Genomic DNA, 16,576 nt, shown 5'->3' with positions numbered 1-16,576 from the left:
TTTGAAAGTCGGTGTCTTTTCTGTTCCCAGCTTGTGGGATTCTCTGCATCAAGTCCATGTACCAAAATGCCATCTCTTTGCTGTATTGCCCTTCTGCTTTTCTTCACAAGGAGCAAGGATGGTGATGGCCCTCTGATAATGTTAAGAATGAGTTCAGTATTGGAACGGACTTGTAATGCACCCCAGGTATGTATAGAGAAGGAGATAACCGGAGATCAGAACAGAGCCCCTTACTCCACCAGCACATTCCCAAGTCTTTTGCATTCCAAACATGGCAATCGTTGCCCTTACTAACAAGTAAATAGCAAACAGCTCTTTTCCAAGATTAGTATATAGAGAACACAGTCATAAGAACTAAAGCAGCAAGGTAGATTGACCCTTACTACTGAAATAATCACATAGGATTGCCAATCAATGAAGTCCAGAGATGGACATACATAGGAGTAATTTGGGAAGGTTCCACAAACAATATTTATGACTTGTTTCATTCTTGCTCCTACCCTTGTTCTTTCAAGATTTTTGATGTTGACATAACAATTCACAGTTTTCCAAAGTTTGTGGGTAATTTTTACCTTCTGGACCATGGAGATATATTAGAGAGCTCGCGGATGAAAGTGTTCAGAGAAGTAGTGTGCAATCAGAAACAAAATTAGGTTGGAAGGGTCCTCTGGAGGTCTGTAGTCCAATTCCCTGCTCAGAGCGGAGCTGACTTCCAAGCTGGATTAGGTTATTCAGGGCCTTGTTCAATTAAGTTTGGAAAATCTCCAAGGATGGAGATGCCATAACCTGATTGAGTACTTAACAATTCTCCCTGTGAGGACTTAGAGCAAAAAGATAGCAATAGAAGTAGACTATATAAGAGAATGTAAGAATATTTAATTAGAATATATAGGTGAAGATCATGGCAATAGGAGCTTTCTGTATGAGTGATAAGGTAGAACAAAAGAATAGGAATATACTTACAATAACAGCAGGATTGCTGTGACTTTGCCTTTGCTGGCAACAGTAGTAGGACATTGCAGACTAGAGAACTTTGTTTGGGTTTCTTCATAAGTAGTTTTGATTATAGTGTCCCCAGGATTATTCTTTTCTGCAAAGCTTTCTTTAGATCCTTAGCTGACTTTGCTGATTCCTTAGCTTCCCTCCTGTGGAAGCCTGCATCCCTTTCAGGTGGTAGTGACATACAGCCCATGTCTGAACAGTGAGAGAAATGAACTCCTGAGGAGAGGTGTCATTTCCAGTGCCAGGTAGCACCACTGCTATATTCTTACCATCCTAGTAAGCAAAAGTCATTGAGCTGCAGGACTGCAGTGTGGAAAAATGATGACACAAGAGCATCTTGAAAACGCAATGTCAGGCTTAGGAGCAAAATAGAAAAAATAAGGATTTGGATAGGAAGAAGCAGGGGATACTTTGCACAACCTTCTTGGTGGCACTACCTGTTGCTATAGTGTTTTTTAACCTGTCCCCTCTAATGAGTTTTGAAGGCCTTGGGAGGCACTGGCAGGATCAGCCACAGGATGAAACATCAGTCAGTGCTTGATTTAACAACAGAACTATAGCTGTGCTGGTTGACTGACAGGTCTTGTTTACTCAGACTTAGCCCCCACTCTGCAAAAAAACAGCAGTCTCCTGCCCAGGCTAGGCAGCATTGTGTGTGGATAGACCTGGAGTCAGAGGCTGTACTCCAAGCATATAACTTGGGTTAACTCCGAGCTGAAAACAGACCTTAAATACAGCAGTGCAGCTCCTGGGTACAAGGAACTTCATTGTCCTGTGCATCCAGAGTCCAAGCCTACATACAGCCTTTGTTCCCAGGCCAGAAAGGTGTGCTATCTGAAAGCTGCTTGGGTAGCAATACTGTAAAAAACCACTGGTTTATGCACAGATTTCCTGCAGTCCCCAGTGCATGCTGGCTGCACATGGGAATGTCCTGGGCTCTGGAAATGAGGTGTGTGAAGGTGTGCCAGAGTTCGTTTGGATCATGCCAAAGATCCATGCAGACTATTACAAACAAAACATATACAGTCCATGTAGTTTAAAATATATGTGCCAATGTACAAGCTATAGTTTACAGCAGCAATACCATCCACCCATCCCGTGGTGTGGAGACTGTCGTTCCGGTAACCCAAAACACACCAGGACTGCCAGAAGCTATCAGTGTGACCCTCTCGCTGGCCGTGGTTCACCTGCAGAGCTCAGCTCGGCTCCCCGGCCGCACTCCGAAGCCTGGCCAGCTACCACCGGGCGCCTCTTGCTGCACCTCGGCCGATCCAAGGCATCCCTTCCGGGCCTACCACCTCCTGGGGGGGCATTGCGGGAGGAACGGTGGGGAAAGGACTTGTTTTCTTTCTTTCTTTCTGGCCCGTTTAACTTAAATTTTTATTCTAATTTTCTTCCAAGCTCTGCTCCTCGGGCCGGGCCGGGCCGGTCCGTGCGGGTGCTGCCTCCCGGCGGCGGCCGCAGGCAATGGCAGCGGGTCGGACCCTGCCCCCGGCCGGGTGTGCCGCCCTTACATAAGGCCTTTATGTAAGCGGCCGGCCTGGTCTGCCCCTCCTCGCCCCCCGCGGGATCGGCACTCTCCGCTCTGGACGGTCGCTTCAAGAATGGAGAGGCCACGCAGCCCTCAAACCCCGTCCCCGGTGGGACACAGGAGGGCAAAGGCGCGCGGGGAGAAGGGGCTTCCGCCCTGACCCTCCGTGAGGAGAGTCCCGGCCTGCGGAAAGGGCCCTGCTGGCTGGCAGGCAGGACGTGCGTCCGGGGTGCCCCGGCACTGCTCGGGGGTCGGCCGGAGATAACGGGTTCCAGCGGCACGGCTCCAGCCTGCCCGGCTCCTGCTGCTCTCCTGCGGGTGCCCACGGTTCTCCCCCCGGCATGCGGTGGCAGTAGCAGCCGATGTTTGCCCGGTGCCCCAGCCGCATCCCGGGCCGGGGCAGCAGTGTCCCCTCAGCAGGCTGCGTCCCGAGCTGGCGGCGCAGCTCCCTGGCTCGGGGAGCACCGAGGGAGCACCTGCACCTGTGTAGCGGAGGGGGGACAGTGAGGCGGCTGCTCGCTGCCCTGTTTGGCGTGTTCGCTGTGTGATTCAAAACCTGCCGCTTCGCCCGGTGCCTCGCCTTCTCCAGCCGTGAAGCTGGTGACTGACTACTGTGAAATACAAACCTGTGTTTCGTGTCAGGTACATACAGGCAATGTATGTATTTGTGATTGTAATATGTGCGGAAACCGACCATGGGACAGTTACAAAGACGAATTCTAATAATGACTTAGAAAAATAAAGCATGGAAGAAGGCCTTTGAACCTATCCTTTGTTTACAATTAACCTTTGTAAGTCTTAAGCTGATTTAGGGGCATTTGAATCAAAGTTTTAAGGTGTTGCCTTTTGACAAGAACTTTCTGCTTGTAGTTAAGCCTTAAAGAGTTTTGCAATAATAACCTTTTGAAGCATAATTTTAGAATATTGCTTGTAGTAAAGATCTTTTGAAACTATCGCTATAGAATGTATAGAAAGGAAACCTGCTTATCTCACGCCTTAACAAAACAGTGAAAAGCAGCTTGAGAAAGGAAGATGGACATCGATTCAAGGATTAATAGCCTCGACCAAGGGAAGCGGACATCACTGTTATGAGATTTGTGGTCCTTGCAATCAAAAGGTAGACCCACATCTGGAAGCGGGACTTCACCAGATGAAATACTCCTTCCTTCTTTCACCGGACCACCAGCTAGGATACATCCTGAGAAAAACTAAATCACAATATTGTATAGAATTGTAACGTAAAAATTTGGAATAGAAGCTGCTGATGAGGGAAAGTTGGGAATAGAAACTGCTGAGAAAGTTTATGAGTACCCCTATAAATACCTGTAAGCCCCAGCTATCGGTGTGCAGTTGGAGGGAAAACTTCCTCCACTGTATCCAGCGCTGTGTGGCTCATACCTTACCATATTAATTAATACATTGATTGCTGCTTGAATATTGGCCTAGTCAAGCTTCTTATTTAGAACACTACCTGCTTGATGTACCACTGAGGCTTAATTCCTTGGAGATTTGGATGGAGGGAGTTGAGAGCTCGTGTACTCAGTGCTCACAGAAAGCTGTTTCAGGTTCCAAGTCTTAATGCTTTACTTAGATAACCTCTGCATCTCAAAATTGCCTCAGTGCTTTTGCCCACAATGCAAGTCTCTGCACTGATTAGTTTTGAACTTGAAACTTGCATATTTGTTTGCTTTTCAGACAATTCTATTTTACTTCTGTATAACTCTCTCTATTCAGAATGCTACAGCCTTGGTTAATATTTGTCAAATGGCGCTCTGTCTAAACTACTGGGACGAGTTTCATTTTATATGTCATCAGTAGGGGCAGAATAAGGAGCTTCGTGCTTGGCCTATTTGCAGTAACACAGTCTCAGGGCCATTGCATCAGAGTCAAAACAAGGAGCAGCTTGTTTCCAAACAACAAGTATGGAGGAAAGTCTTCTCTGCGTCTTTCCCTGTAAGGGAAAAGAGAGGCAAGAGGGGGGGTGGTGGTGGGGGAAGAAAGTTATCTTTAACAGATTCTAAAAATGCCTTTTCCCAAATATGCAGTCAGTCCCTTCAAAGGTCTCTTTGTTTATTTTCAGGAAGAAACCCAAGACAGCTGAAAACCAGAAGGCGTCTGAGGAGAATGAGATTACTCAGACGGGTGCATGCAGTGCCAAGCCAGGCCTTCCCTGCCTGAACCTTGAAGCTGTTCCTCCTCTGAGCCCAGCCCTCATCCACTCTCCACATTCACCAACAAACCTGCACGCACACACAGGGTCATCTGATTGTGAGTACACCAACATATTGCTGGGGTTCTTGAAAACACCTCCTTACTGTGCACCAAGTTTTCCAGTCGGATGCTCTTCCCATAATGTCATAAACAGGGCTTACCTTCTCTCTTCTTTGGGAATTACATACAAAGCAGAACATTTCTTTGGTAAGGTTGTGATACTGGAACCAGCTAGAAAAAGCTGAGAGTGTTTTGTTAGGTCAGGTTGCTGCTTGTTGCAAATTAAAAAAGGAAGACCCCTCAAGCATGTCCCTGTCCAACTAGAACTGTTGCTCCGCTCCAGGTAGTCAGTCACAAGCTTCTCATTACCCAACCGCATCTCCTGACTGGGGGGTTTCAATCAGTGCTGAAAAAATGTGCATGACTCTGCAGCCCAGGACTGTAAAGTTTCCAGGAAGAAAGGGGAGCATTTTGTGGAGAGGATCAGTCTGTGAGAGTCTGGAAAATCTTTGTAGACCTGTGTGATTGTACCAGCTTTAAGGCCCTTGTTTTGAGGGCATTCACTTTCAGATTACTCAGCATGGGTTAATTGCCCTTTAGAAAATGTTCTTCTCCATTTTGCCAAAAAATAAGGGAGGGGATTATTAAAACTGGATTTTGGAAAGTCACCTGACCTTGCCAGCTCTTCAAAACATTGTCATTTCACAGAGGTTCTTGCCTGGAAGTCTCTTGGGCAAGAATGTGCAGGGTATTGTGAATTTCATCACTCACTAGTTTTAGAATATATAGTTTACCTCTTCTGCACTGGTTTAGAATGTAAATTTACAAGGTGGGGGGGAGGGGAGGGTAAGGGGAAGGCACCAGTTTTCCACAGCTCGGAAGCCAACCAGACTTTCAGACTTTGCAAAAGCCTGTAAAAAAATCAGGGCATGACAATAAAAAATCAGATTAAAAAGTATGTGTATCCTTTTCTTTCTTTAATTTAAAAATCCTGCCTCAGGGCCAAGCTTGGAAGCAGTCAGGTTATAGGGATCATCACTATCAAAATCACTTTAGCTGCAATTCATTCCTGTTGGCTTCTGACTTTATTCATTATGAGCTTCTGCTAGAGATCTTGATTTTAATAGAGCTAGTAAACATTGGGGAGACTTTCCTCAATCTCACCTGGTGATTTGGGGAGAAAAAGAGCTGTGAAACAATTGAACAGCAGGCAGCATGCAATTTAGTATCTACAAGAATTCTTTTCAAATCAGAGATGTCAGGCTCTTTGTTAAAACTGGGGTACAGTTTTGTCTTGTAATGTTTTCTGAAAACAAAAAGCTTGTGAAAAGATGCAAAAAATGAGCAGAAAAACAAGAAAAAATAATACTTATTTTCAAACAAAGAATCCCTTTATCCCATTCACAAAGATGAAAGAGTTCATTAGTAAATGGGATTTGAAACCTCACACTGATTTTTTTGACAGTACAAATGGAAACCCATGAAAGCAACCTTAGGACAGAGGCCAGCAGGGATTGTGGGGAACTTGGAGAATGAGCTCCTGCTTTTGCTTTCTGAAGTGGCCAAGTTCAGGGTGAGGAATATTGGCAGAGGGCAGCAGGGGAAGGTGGAGCTTGCAGCTCTTCATGCTCTACCTGTTCTGTGCACAGTGTCTTTTAGACCCTAAGTTTTTAGTGTCCCCAAGTCACCTTCCAGATGATGTCAAAGGCCTTTTCCAACCTAAATAATTGTATTATTCTGTAAGTAGGAGTAAACTGGCAGCCCAGGTTAGATGCTCCTTTCACACTGCAAGTGAGGGGGATTTTTTTCAGGAAATAGGTTTAATAGCAATTTCAGCATTACCATTGTTCTGTCTTGTGAATTGTTGAAATTTAGTTCCCAAAATATAGCTAGAGTTCTGCAAAAATTCAGGAAATAGTAAGACCTCTTGTGGTATTGATCTCTGTTAGCTGAAAGCAATAGAAAGTCTCACAATTGTTTATGATGGGTTATGACCTTTATCAGGCTGTATTTGTTAGGGGTGGTAAGCATACAATTAGTGTTTGGCATGCTCTTGCAAAACAGCAAGAACCCACATGAACTGAAATGAGGAGTGATGAATATTTACTGCATATTTACTGTGGCTTTCTACCATGTTTTGTGGTATTCTTTTTTCATATTGCCTCAATCCTCAGTGCTGAAATATGTTCCTGGATGCAAAAGATTGATTTCTGTGGCTCCCAACATTAGAAACAGGTTTCCCTGCAGTTACAAATGCTTTCTCCATACCTCTGATGTGCCCTGTCTTTTGGGTCGATTCTTTCCCCTCACTCTAGAATCTCTTTCTTTGTCCTTCTCTTCCTCTCCCCTCAGAGCTACATTGCCATGTCTTTCTTCCTCTCAACTTTTTGACCCATGGTGATGTGTTTCTCTTTGGGCCAGCAAGATTTTCTGTCCTTCCCTCTACGTTTAGACACAAAGAAAAACACAATATTGCTTTTCTTCCCTTGCCCAGACTGGGCAGTACCCCCACATCTGGGCAGATACTTCATTTTCAAAGGAAGTTCTTCATTCTGCTGGGGAGTTTTCTAGTGGATGGCAAATAATACAAAAATACTTTTGAACTAAAGTTAGACTGAAAGTTTGGGAGGAATTTTCTCTGAAAATACCAGAAGCACCCAGAAAGAGTCAGCATGGTAGGGTATATCAGTTCTTGGGAAAATGGACAGATGTACAGATGGTTTCATAAGGCCTCATTTATGTATCCGGGGGAAAAAAAAGGCTTGGATTTTATGGACCACCTATTCAAATCAGTTTGAAATCTTCACTGACCATTTTGCATGCACAGTCACTAGTGCTTGGCAGAAAACAACACCACATATTTATTATTATGAGAAATGTTCAGAAGCCAATCTATTTTAAAATATCAGGGTGCTTTTGGAATGGTTCAGATCAATTTTTTTTTTCCAAGCAAAGGAAATAAAAACTCTGCGATAGCCATCTGCTCCTCAGCTGTAAAAGGCAGAGGTGAAGAAAGCCTAAAGCAATAGTGCCAGTCTTACTGATATGAATACTTAGCAAAAAAAAAAAAAAAATCCTTGGGTAAAGTCATATGTGATGCCTAACATAATTTAGGGTTTCATTCAGTAGCATAGTATATTCTACATGCTAGTTCTAATGCCACTTATTCCAAATGAAATTGCATTATTCCTCAAACTTGTAGGACTAGTGGACTAGTTCCTAGATTTCGGGGTTTGAGCATTATTTCCAGCACAGATGAATCCTTGAAGCTAAATCCAGAACACAGGATGCACTGTGTCCAGTCCCTTCTCTTTTAGTCCTGGGAAACGCAATACAGTTGGAGAAACAAGTTAGAGGAAGACGTGCTTCCTGAGATAACTATTTTCATGGAGGGCTTAGCAGATAAAAAACACCACTTTGAATTAATTTGGAATTAAATGATAAAGTGACTTGATAGAACTCCAGCTGAGTTATACATCTAGCTACTCAGCTGTCACAAACAGATCTGTCTGTTTGCCCAGAAGAAGGATGCTCGGGCAAGGACAAGCACAAGTTGTGGGAAGGTTATAAAAAAGCACAGGGAAGTAATAAGATTTGTTCTATTCACATTTTTTCACATATTTCCTTGCTTATGGATAGAGAATGCATAAAGTACATAATAAGGTTGTAGTTCAAAGGCTGAACAGCCTCAGGTAAATTTTCTAAAGATTTCAGTGAGAGGAAGAAGGTCATCAGGAGCTGGCTGTATTTAAACTGGTTTGGTCTGCATAGGCCACTTACTTCAGGAGCTTTTCAGAAAGCATCTATAACTGTATATATTTTGCACGCGGGCCAAGAGATAAGATCATTTTGGCAGAAACTTTCACGAGTTCTCAAAGATGCAATCAGACAAAAACTTCATTCAGGCTCTGATGTATGCATCTTAACAGATGTGTCCAAACTCAAAGGAATCCCACGGGAACAGTGCAACTGAATCTCTTTGTGTCTATTGATAGTTAAAAGAGTTATTCTTAGACATTGGATGGTCCATCTGTGGAGGAATTTGTTCCAGACAAGACAAAAGCAACATCTTTGCAAAGAGTTTCCATGGGACTGAGGCAGGTTGGACAATCACTGGAAAAACTGCTGAAGCAGTATTTATTATTTTAGAGAACACAGAATTCTTGCAGAGACCTGAAATTCTGGTAAGGAATGAGTTGAGAAGAAAAGTAAGCCATGAATATTTTTTTTTTAATCTGTTAAAGAATCATTGGCAGGTTGTTGAAATAAGGGAGGACTTTCTAAAGTCATGTTTTAGCAAGGGACTTTCTAAAGTTATGTTTTTATGTTTTAAAAGGGTGGTTTTTTGCATTAAATAGAATGCACTTTATAAACAGTGTCACTGATAGACCACATCTGAGCTCTCTCCCCCTACATGCTCAAGTACCATGGCTGACTTGGTCCAATTCCAGAATTTTTCAGCTTTCACAGAACAGGAACTTTGAAGCAGAGTATTTGCTTTTTTTTCCTTCTAAGTACTGATTTTTGTAGCTTCTTAGCCTTCCAGCATGACAGGGAAAGACAGAGTGGGAACCTCACAAGATTCCTGAACTCCACAGAGCATTGAGAGGGAATATGGAAACTCTGGGGTTTTGTTTTCTTGAGCAGCTAGAGGGAACCACCATTCCCTTCCCATGAATCTGCCCGTTCAGTTTGCCTGGGGCTAATGTAGAGACTGGGTAGATCTGAAGGTGGTTTGGCATCATCTTTACCTTTCAGGTTTCCTGTGTTTCTCTTCGAGGTTCTGTGGCAGGAAGGGAATGGTTACATGCCCTGATGGTCTTCCTCCTCTCCCTGGAAATTTGTGGCTGTGATTCCCTAGGAGCTGCTCTGGAGCTTTCAAATAGTCTTCACTCTCAGTAGAGACAGGAGGCCCCCTGATTCTACCGGCTTCCTTGTTTAGAGAGTCAGGCAGTATGTCAATAGTCATTTCAGCTGTATTTTTGCTAATCTATGTATGGCATGTCTTAGCTAATGCCGAATATTTTTAGGTTGTTTTTGGTGACCTAAGAAACTATCTATGTTTAGATATCTATTTTAGATGATATAATAATAATGATACAGGCCTTTTCTGTAGAAAGCTTAACTGAAAGCAAGGATATCCATAGTTCTCAAATACTGATGTTACAATAATTATACTTTCATCTTGCAGAACACTTGAAATTTTGTTTGGTAACTGCTTCTCTTTATGGTAGTTGTGATTTCTATGCCCTGTGCACTTGTATTTTTGTTTGTAAAATTATCAAAGAAGTATGAGTTAGGAATAATTTGTGTTTTCATAGTAGCAGATATGTGTTGCTTGAATTGTATAGAGACAAAAGTAGGTACAAATACAGGTATGCAAAACTAAGCTGAGTTCACCCTGCCTCTTGAAAAAGCCATCATAATACACTGAAGAACTGGCAGTGAAAAATGTTGTGCTAGTGGTTGGAACTGGTCTCTATATTCTAATCAGTGCACTAAGTGAGTTTTGTCAGGTTGGTCTCTCGGGCTTTTTGTCTCTTGAGAAATGACTAACAGCATATGGTACTTCAGTTACAAAGTCAGTGAGTTAGTTTTCAGAAGCAACTGTGGAGCCCAGCTTTCACTGATGCATAAATCACTTATATTTGTAACACATAGATGCCATGGAAAATTTGTCTAATTATCCTAAATGTTGGTTCTGTTATTTGATGCCCCTGTAATACTGTGTTGGTGTTAGGTTGTGGTGTTCAGTGTTTTTCTTACTGCTCTCAGTTTAAAGAACTGTCAGTGATAACATACATAGTCTTGGCTTTGGTTTAAAGCTGCCATGCATGCTCCTAACTCCCATGATTTCAGGGGACATCTTGAAGATATTTCTACAGTGTATCTATCCTTTCTAAGTACCAGGGGAAAGGATAAGACTTACTGCTCTTTACAGTTCCATAGCTTCCATTCTTGAGGTGACTGACTTGGTAATGCTGTAGTGTTTCTCTTTGTAAGTCATGCTGCAGCCAGTGAGAGACACACTCTAACTGTCCATTAAGATGTCTGCAGTCTGCTTTTGAGTTTACTTTGTTGTGTCTTCAGAGTCAGCCCCCTCCAAGATTTTAATTACTGTTCTTTATGTTCATAGTCTTCAGTAAATCCTTCTTCTGTATGTATTTCAGCTGCTTCACTCATGAAGTGAAGGACTGATGGATACATACAAATATCTATCACTGTTCAATGTATCAAGATGTTCTAGTACTTTTTTTAACATTTGGGATTTTGTTTGTGTGGTTTTGTGTGTGGGGTTTGTGTTTGGTTCAGTTCAGGGGGTTTTTTGTAAGTCTCTAGAGCAGTGCTTTCCTCTTCTCCCCTTGCTTACTGGCTTACCTTCTTCCATCATACTCCATCCTGAAAATGAGCCAATAATGTCAATTCCGCAGTAGAGTTTCTATAATGTCCTTGCTTACCTGTACTGCTTTCATAGACAGTAGTCTTGTTAACACACTGACACGACCACTTGCCTACCTGATCTCTCAATCCACATAGTCTGCAACACTTCATAGATACTAGTCATCGTTCTGTTAACTTTCTCTCTCTGATATGTTTAAATAATATTTCTCTTTATGCTTTTAGTGAGTTTTTCTTTAAATTTCCTCTTCACCCTACCTAATCTTGGTTTTACATCTAGTCTACTACAGTTTATGCTCAGTTCTATTAATGTCACTTAGGCATGATTTCCATGTTTGGAAGAATAAATTTTCAGTTTTAATGAACTCTTATACCTTGTTATTTAACCATTGTAGCATTTTCTACTTCCTCATTTTTCTTTTGTTGTCCTTGGATATGCATATGAACTCTATTAAAGTGTTATTAAGGCCACCTCCCTGCTGCTCTTAGGAATTTTACTTCCTTATCTTTTCAGACCCTTTCTGACTAACTTCCTCTTCTTTTTTTCCTTTCAATAGTTGTTCTTCTTGAAGTTGCTCATACCAAAACTGTCACTCTGAGCTCTGCCTGAAGCATGTCAAACATAATCATGCCAATCATTGTAATTTCATGTCTTAACCATACATGCTACTGCTGTCATCTCCTCTATCTTAGTTGGGTGAGAAGACTAAACCAAATGTGCCATTTCCTAATATGGTCTTCAGAGGAATAATTCAGTGTTTGACAGGTGAATCTTGCTTGAAGGAAACTAAAGCAGCTGCATCTCCATCTCCTTTTGTCTTACTGAGGGTTGTTAAAATGCTGTGCAGCTCAGTGCTTGTATCTCTCACAGTTAGTCTCTTGTGTGCTGTAGGGAGACACCTTCCATGCACTGAGAAACATTGACTGGTGTCATAGTGGCCTGGTTTGTTGCAGCTACACAACTCCAAAGTTACAGGTGTAAAAACATACTTGGTCACCTCCTGCTCCTTTTCACCACTATGATCTGTTTAGTATTGGAGCTTTTTGCTCTTTTCCTCTAAGCTTCCATAGTCACTTTCTCCTCCTTTGTTTACCTGTGGTAGAGTAGCCATGTAATCTTTGTGCTATGATCCTCCTCAGTAACTTTAGAACAAGGTATTGCCAAGCCAGTATTCAAGTTAGAGAAAACCAAAACAATTCTTGCATTGTTCTCCACTGAATGACTGAACAAAGGGAGCTCTTTCATTTGAACTTTTTTTCGAACTGAAGCCTTAACATGGTAGTGAACCCGAAACATAAAACCAAGGGATTGTTTAATACCACCTACTTATGTTTATAAAGAGTGCTAGGAGGTGTTGCAGACTAAAATCATGTTCACAAGAAGTGTGGTGTTTGATCTACTCCACGGGTGAGAATCAGTTGAAAGCCATCAGAATGTCACTGAACTTCATTTGCATGAGGCTGTTTGCCTGGCATCCAGGTGCATGGAGACCACAGCTGCATGTTCTGGCTGGTGTCTGGTGTCGTGCATTTGAATTCCCAAGGACACCAAGTGCTGTTGTTTCTAGAGGGGATGCCATTGTGCCACCCATTTATATTTTCTGTGGCTATTTTCATTGTCCATGGAGTCATTCATGAGGCTAAAATAACATGAGATCCAGTCTTACGGATCTCCCACTCATAGAGTACAATGAGAATTGAAGAATCTGTCAGCAAAAATACCTCCTTGAGGAATTAAGTGCACCTATGGGAAAGAGATAAACAAATCCTAGAACCCCTACTCATCCCAGCTTTGTTGTGTTAAACACTGAAAGCACCTCTGCCCGGCTGGCATGTGGAGTGTATACTCTGTATCCATCTGTGACATGTGGTGAAATGCTGCTTCTTGAAAGCCCGCGAGAGGGAAGTAGTATAAATTAAGAGTAATCTCACAGCAGCTATTTTTACATTTTTAACCAGTGAAAATGTAAGTGTAGCAATATTGTGCATCTATTAAAAATCTTGAAAGGCTCTTTATAACTAGATGATAGGAGTGATAACATGTAATTTATTGATGTTACACAGATAGAGGAGGAAACCCACAAAGTAGCAATTTTTGTGTGAAAAGGGGTATGATACAGGAAATAAAAACAGAGAAAGGGACTTCTCGTAGTTTCATGCCTGTTTGAGCAACCATGTCAATTTTAACAAGAATACCTTGTGCTTTGATCCTATGCTACATTTCAAAACAGGGCATATTCCCTGCATTCAAAAGTAAAACTCCCAGATGCTGTCTCTAGTGGTTTTGGATGAGTAGAGGGTAGAATGTGCCTAAGACAGACCTGAGAAATAACTCCCATGCACTGCAGTAGGATCACCTGTTTGTGTCTGAATGCTTGCATATACATGAAATTCCAGGGCCTTTTCCCCAGGGAGTAGGGGGAAGCATTGGAACTGACAATGTGCATTTAATACTAGAGTTCCATCTGATGGTATCTAGCCATCCAGGAATGTTGCTTATTGCCTTGATTTATTTGTTTAAAGTGTTCTGCCATATATTTCTATTCCTATCAAAGCTAAGTAGGTGGTTTTGGAAATAAGTCTGGTCCCAGAGATTGCAGAGGTCTCATTTAGGACAGAAACATTTCCTGTGGCCTTCAGTATTGTAGACATGAGTGTGTTCTGTTTCCCACTGATATTTAAATCTGAATTATAAGCAGGCCTGACCACTCTTCCCATAAACTCAAAATAAAGAAACCACAGTCCAAAACATTATGAATATGTGTCTCACGATATTTCCAAGTTGAAATATTCACCCAGCTGTACTAGTTAAAAAGCACCCAGTTGTACGAGTTAATAATTACCTTTTCCCTAGTACAAAAAAAAAGACAAATGGAAAAAATAACCAAGTAAGATCTAGCATTTTCATGTGGTAGCTTTCCTCTACTCAGGGCTGAGACAGAGGCACTGGCCAAGATAAGAAACTTTTCTCAGCCCTGAGGATTGGCATTTACAATTTTTCATCCATCCCTTGTTTCTCTCATCAACCATAGTTCTGTGACCAGAACAAAATCTCTTTCCAGAGAGATGCCTTTCAATGTATCATGGAGGAAATAAGCTCTTCCACAGGCTCTCCCACAAAACACAACCATAACTGTACCCTCTCCCTAACAGACTGCTACAAACACTCCCTGTACAGGATTCTAGCTTGAATGGAAACCTTCCAAACAGGTAATTATCTTAAGAGATTTTAATCTATATTTTTCTTTTAACCAAAGCCCACAAGCTCTTAGGCTTACTGTATTTAACCACAGGTTGATAAGCTTTTCCTCCTTGTCTTGCTACCTGGGGAAACATCTAACACCGCTGGGCGAACATGGAACAGTTTAGGGAATAGCAGATGTCTCTTTTGGAGGCATGTTTTAATATATTTGCACCTATTAGCCTTTTAATTCATCCCCAGACACAGCTCCGACCTCCAACCCCTGCCCCTTCTCTTCCCTAAACAAGGTTTCTGAGAGAGGATAAAAGTTTTACAGTCTCCCACAGCAAGACAATCAAGACCAATCCTTATCCAGTTTCCTTATGGGGATTCAGTCTGAAATACACTAGTAAGATTTAAACAAAAGCCTGTAAAGCAGGTGGAGGTATTCTTAAGGACTAAAGTCATATTTAATCAGGACCATAGAATAGCAAAACAAATCACCTTGTTTATCTATGTTTTCCAAATAATTATTTTTTTCCAAGAAGCATCCCCCTAATCTTTCTTGAGTAAGGAGTGCTCTCACCAGCATTCCTGGGCCATCTCCCCCTCTCCCTGCTCAGTGACTCTTTTGCTGTGGGTCCACCAGTGAAACATGCACTCCAAGTAACAGCACCTGGAACTGGGAAGGAAAACGAGCAATAGATACACCTAGATTTTTAAAGAGCCAAACTGCCTTACACTTACAGCCAGTTAAAACAGTTGGACCATGCTGGGGCTTGGCAGGATCATGCATGAGCTCTCTGGGAACAAGAGAGTGTAGTTGAAACAGATTTCATGCAGAACATGAAAGTGTTCCCTGCTGAAGAAGGGATGGGCACAGCATCATTTTTCTTCCTAGGAAATAGTGCCATCATGTGGAAATGTTGTTTTCTCCGTTTCTTATTTTAAGAGGGCAGTTGAGAGGTTTGCTCCCTCTACATTTTAAAGAAGTGCATTAAAATGCTATTTGGCAAACTTGTATTTCACTAGCATAAATAGATTACAACTGATTGGGGCAGAGGAATTAACACCCTTGAAGTGATTTGGCCACATCCTGTTGAAATCCCTGTTAATGCAGCCGTAGTGATAGCTCCAGGCTTCTTCTGGAATGTTATACATGTTGCTTGGAGGTGGTGTAGATACCCACAGAAGTATCCCCCATCAATGGAGTTAGTTTCTGTGCTATGGAGATACAGTGGCATGACTGTACATAGTCTGCAGACAAGGTCTGAGAGAGGAACTGAGATGATAATGAGAGTGTGTGTGTATATGTGTGCCACTGTTTAGTGTGGAGGTATATTCAACTGGGCCCCAAATATGTGCCTGGGAATAAAAAATGGCTTTTGCCTATGCACTCTTCAAAGTGTCTTTGGAATTTGTAGAATAGCAAGTATACAAATTGGATTAGAAGTGGGAAAGTAAATATCCTGGCTCAAAATGTAATACTTCCCTAACTTAAAAATAGCTGAATGTGCTGTAACACTGACTTTGGTCACTGCACTGCTATGAATTGGAGCCAGTTTTTACCTGTTATTTTACAGTTTTAAGTAGGATGCTGACCATAAAGAGGAATGGAAGAATTTAAGCACTAGAGTACTTGGAGAAGAAAACTACGTTTTTTGTAAGCCTGGAGAATAAAATTTGAAGAAACTTGTGGAATTAATTCTTGATATTTCTGTAGTATTCTTTATCCAAGGATGCAAAACAATTCCTTGAGGCAGGCAGTCCTGCAAGATTGGGTGCATGATGCTGTCCCTGTTCTAGGTGTAGAGCAAACTGAAGCACAGACGTTGCCACCTGTGGTTTTCAGAGCAAGCAGTATTAGAGCCAATGGACACCTCCTGAGGTGTGTCAAGCAAAGCACAGGAAGGTGGCTCTCTGCCGGCCCCACCCCCCGCCAGGCATAGAGGCTGAAATAGAAGCTTTTGTGCTTGACACTGGGGATTTATATCCACTGGGTATAGAAGCCAATTTATGTACAGAACACCCATGGTTTAGTCTTCAGTTTTATGTAAAATGGGTAAATGCTAAAAAGTAAATGCTAAAAAGGACAGGGCAATTAACTAAATAAATCACGTATAGGAAATGTGCTGAGCATTTTCTAGTCTGCAGGAAAAGTCTCCTGAAAAAAGTTTAGGCAAACTCTTATTGCCATCTCCTTGGTGTGTTTTCTCCTTGGAAAATAAGGTTGTGTTTGTGTGTGCACATAT

The 16,576-nt window shown here is 42.0% G+C and overlaps 1 protein-coding gene across 21 annotated transcripts in view; it reads left to right on the top strand.

Moving 5' to 3' along the window:
- ZBTB20 (zinc finger and BTB domain containing 20) overlaps window positions 1–16,576 on the top strand; it is a 475,279-nt gene that overhangs the window by 442,988 nt on the left and 15,715 nt on the right. For 19 of the 21 annotated variants that reach the window (XM_050977301.1, XM_050977281.1, XM_050977297.1 and 16 more), the window contains one exon: window positions 4,614–4,801. In XM_050977301.1, coding sequence (XP_050833258.1) covers window positions 4,614–4,801 — 188 coding nt within the window. Of the gene's footprint in view, window positions 1–4,613; window positions 4,802–16,576 lie in introns of those variants that run through there. The other 2 variants (XR_003945573.2, XR_007778053.1) reach the window with 2 other exon arrangements.

The sequence above is a fragment of the Serinus canaria genome, chromosome 1, assembly GCF_022539315.1.
Source record: "Serinus canaria isolate serCan28SL12 chromosome 1, serCan2020, whole genome shotgun sequence".
Taxonomy (NCBI): Eukaryota; Metazoa; Chordata; class Aves; order Passeriformes; family Fringillidae; genus Serinus; species Serinus canaria.
Note: the sequence above shows the minus strand (reverse complement) of the source record. Positions and strands in the feature narration are given on the sequence as shown.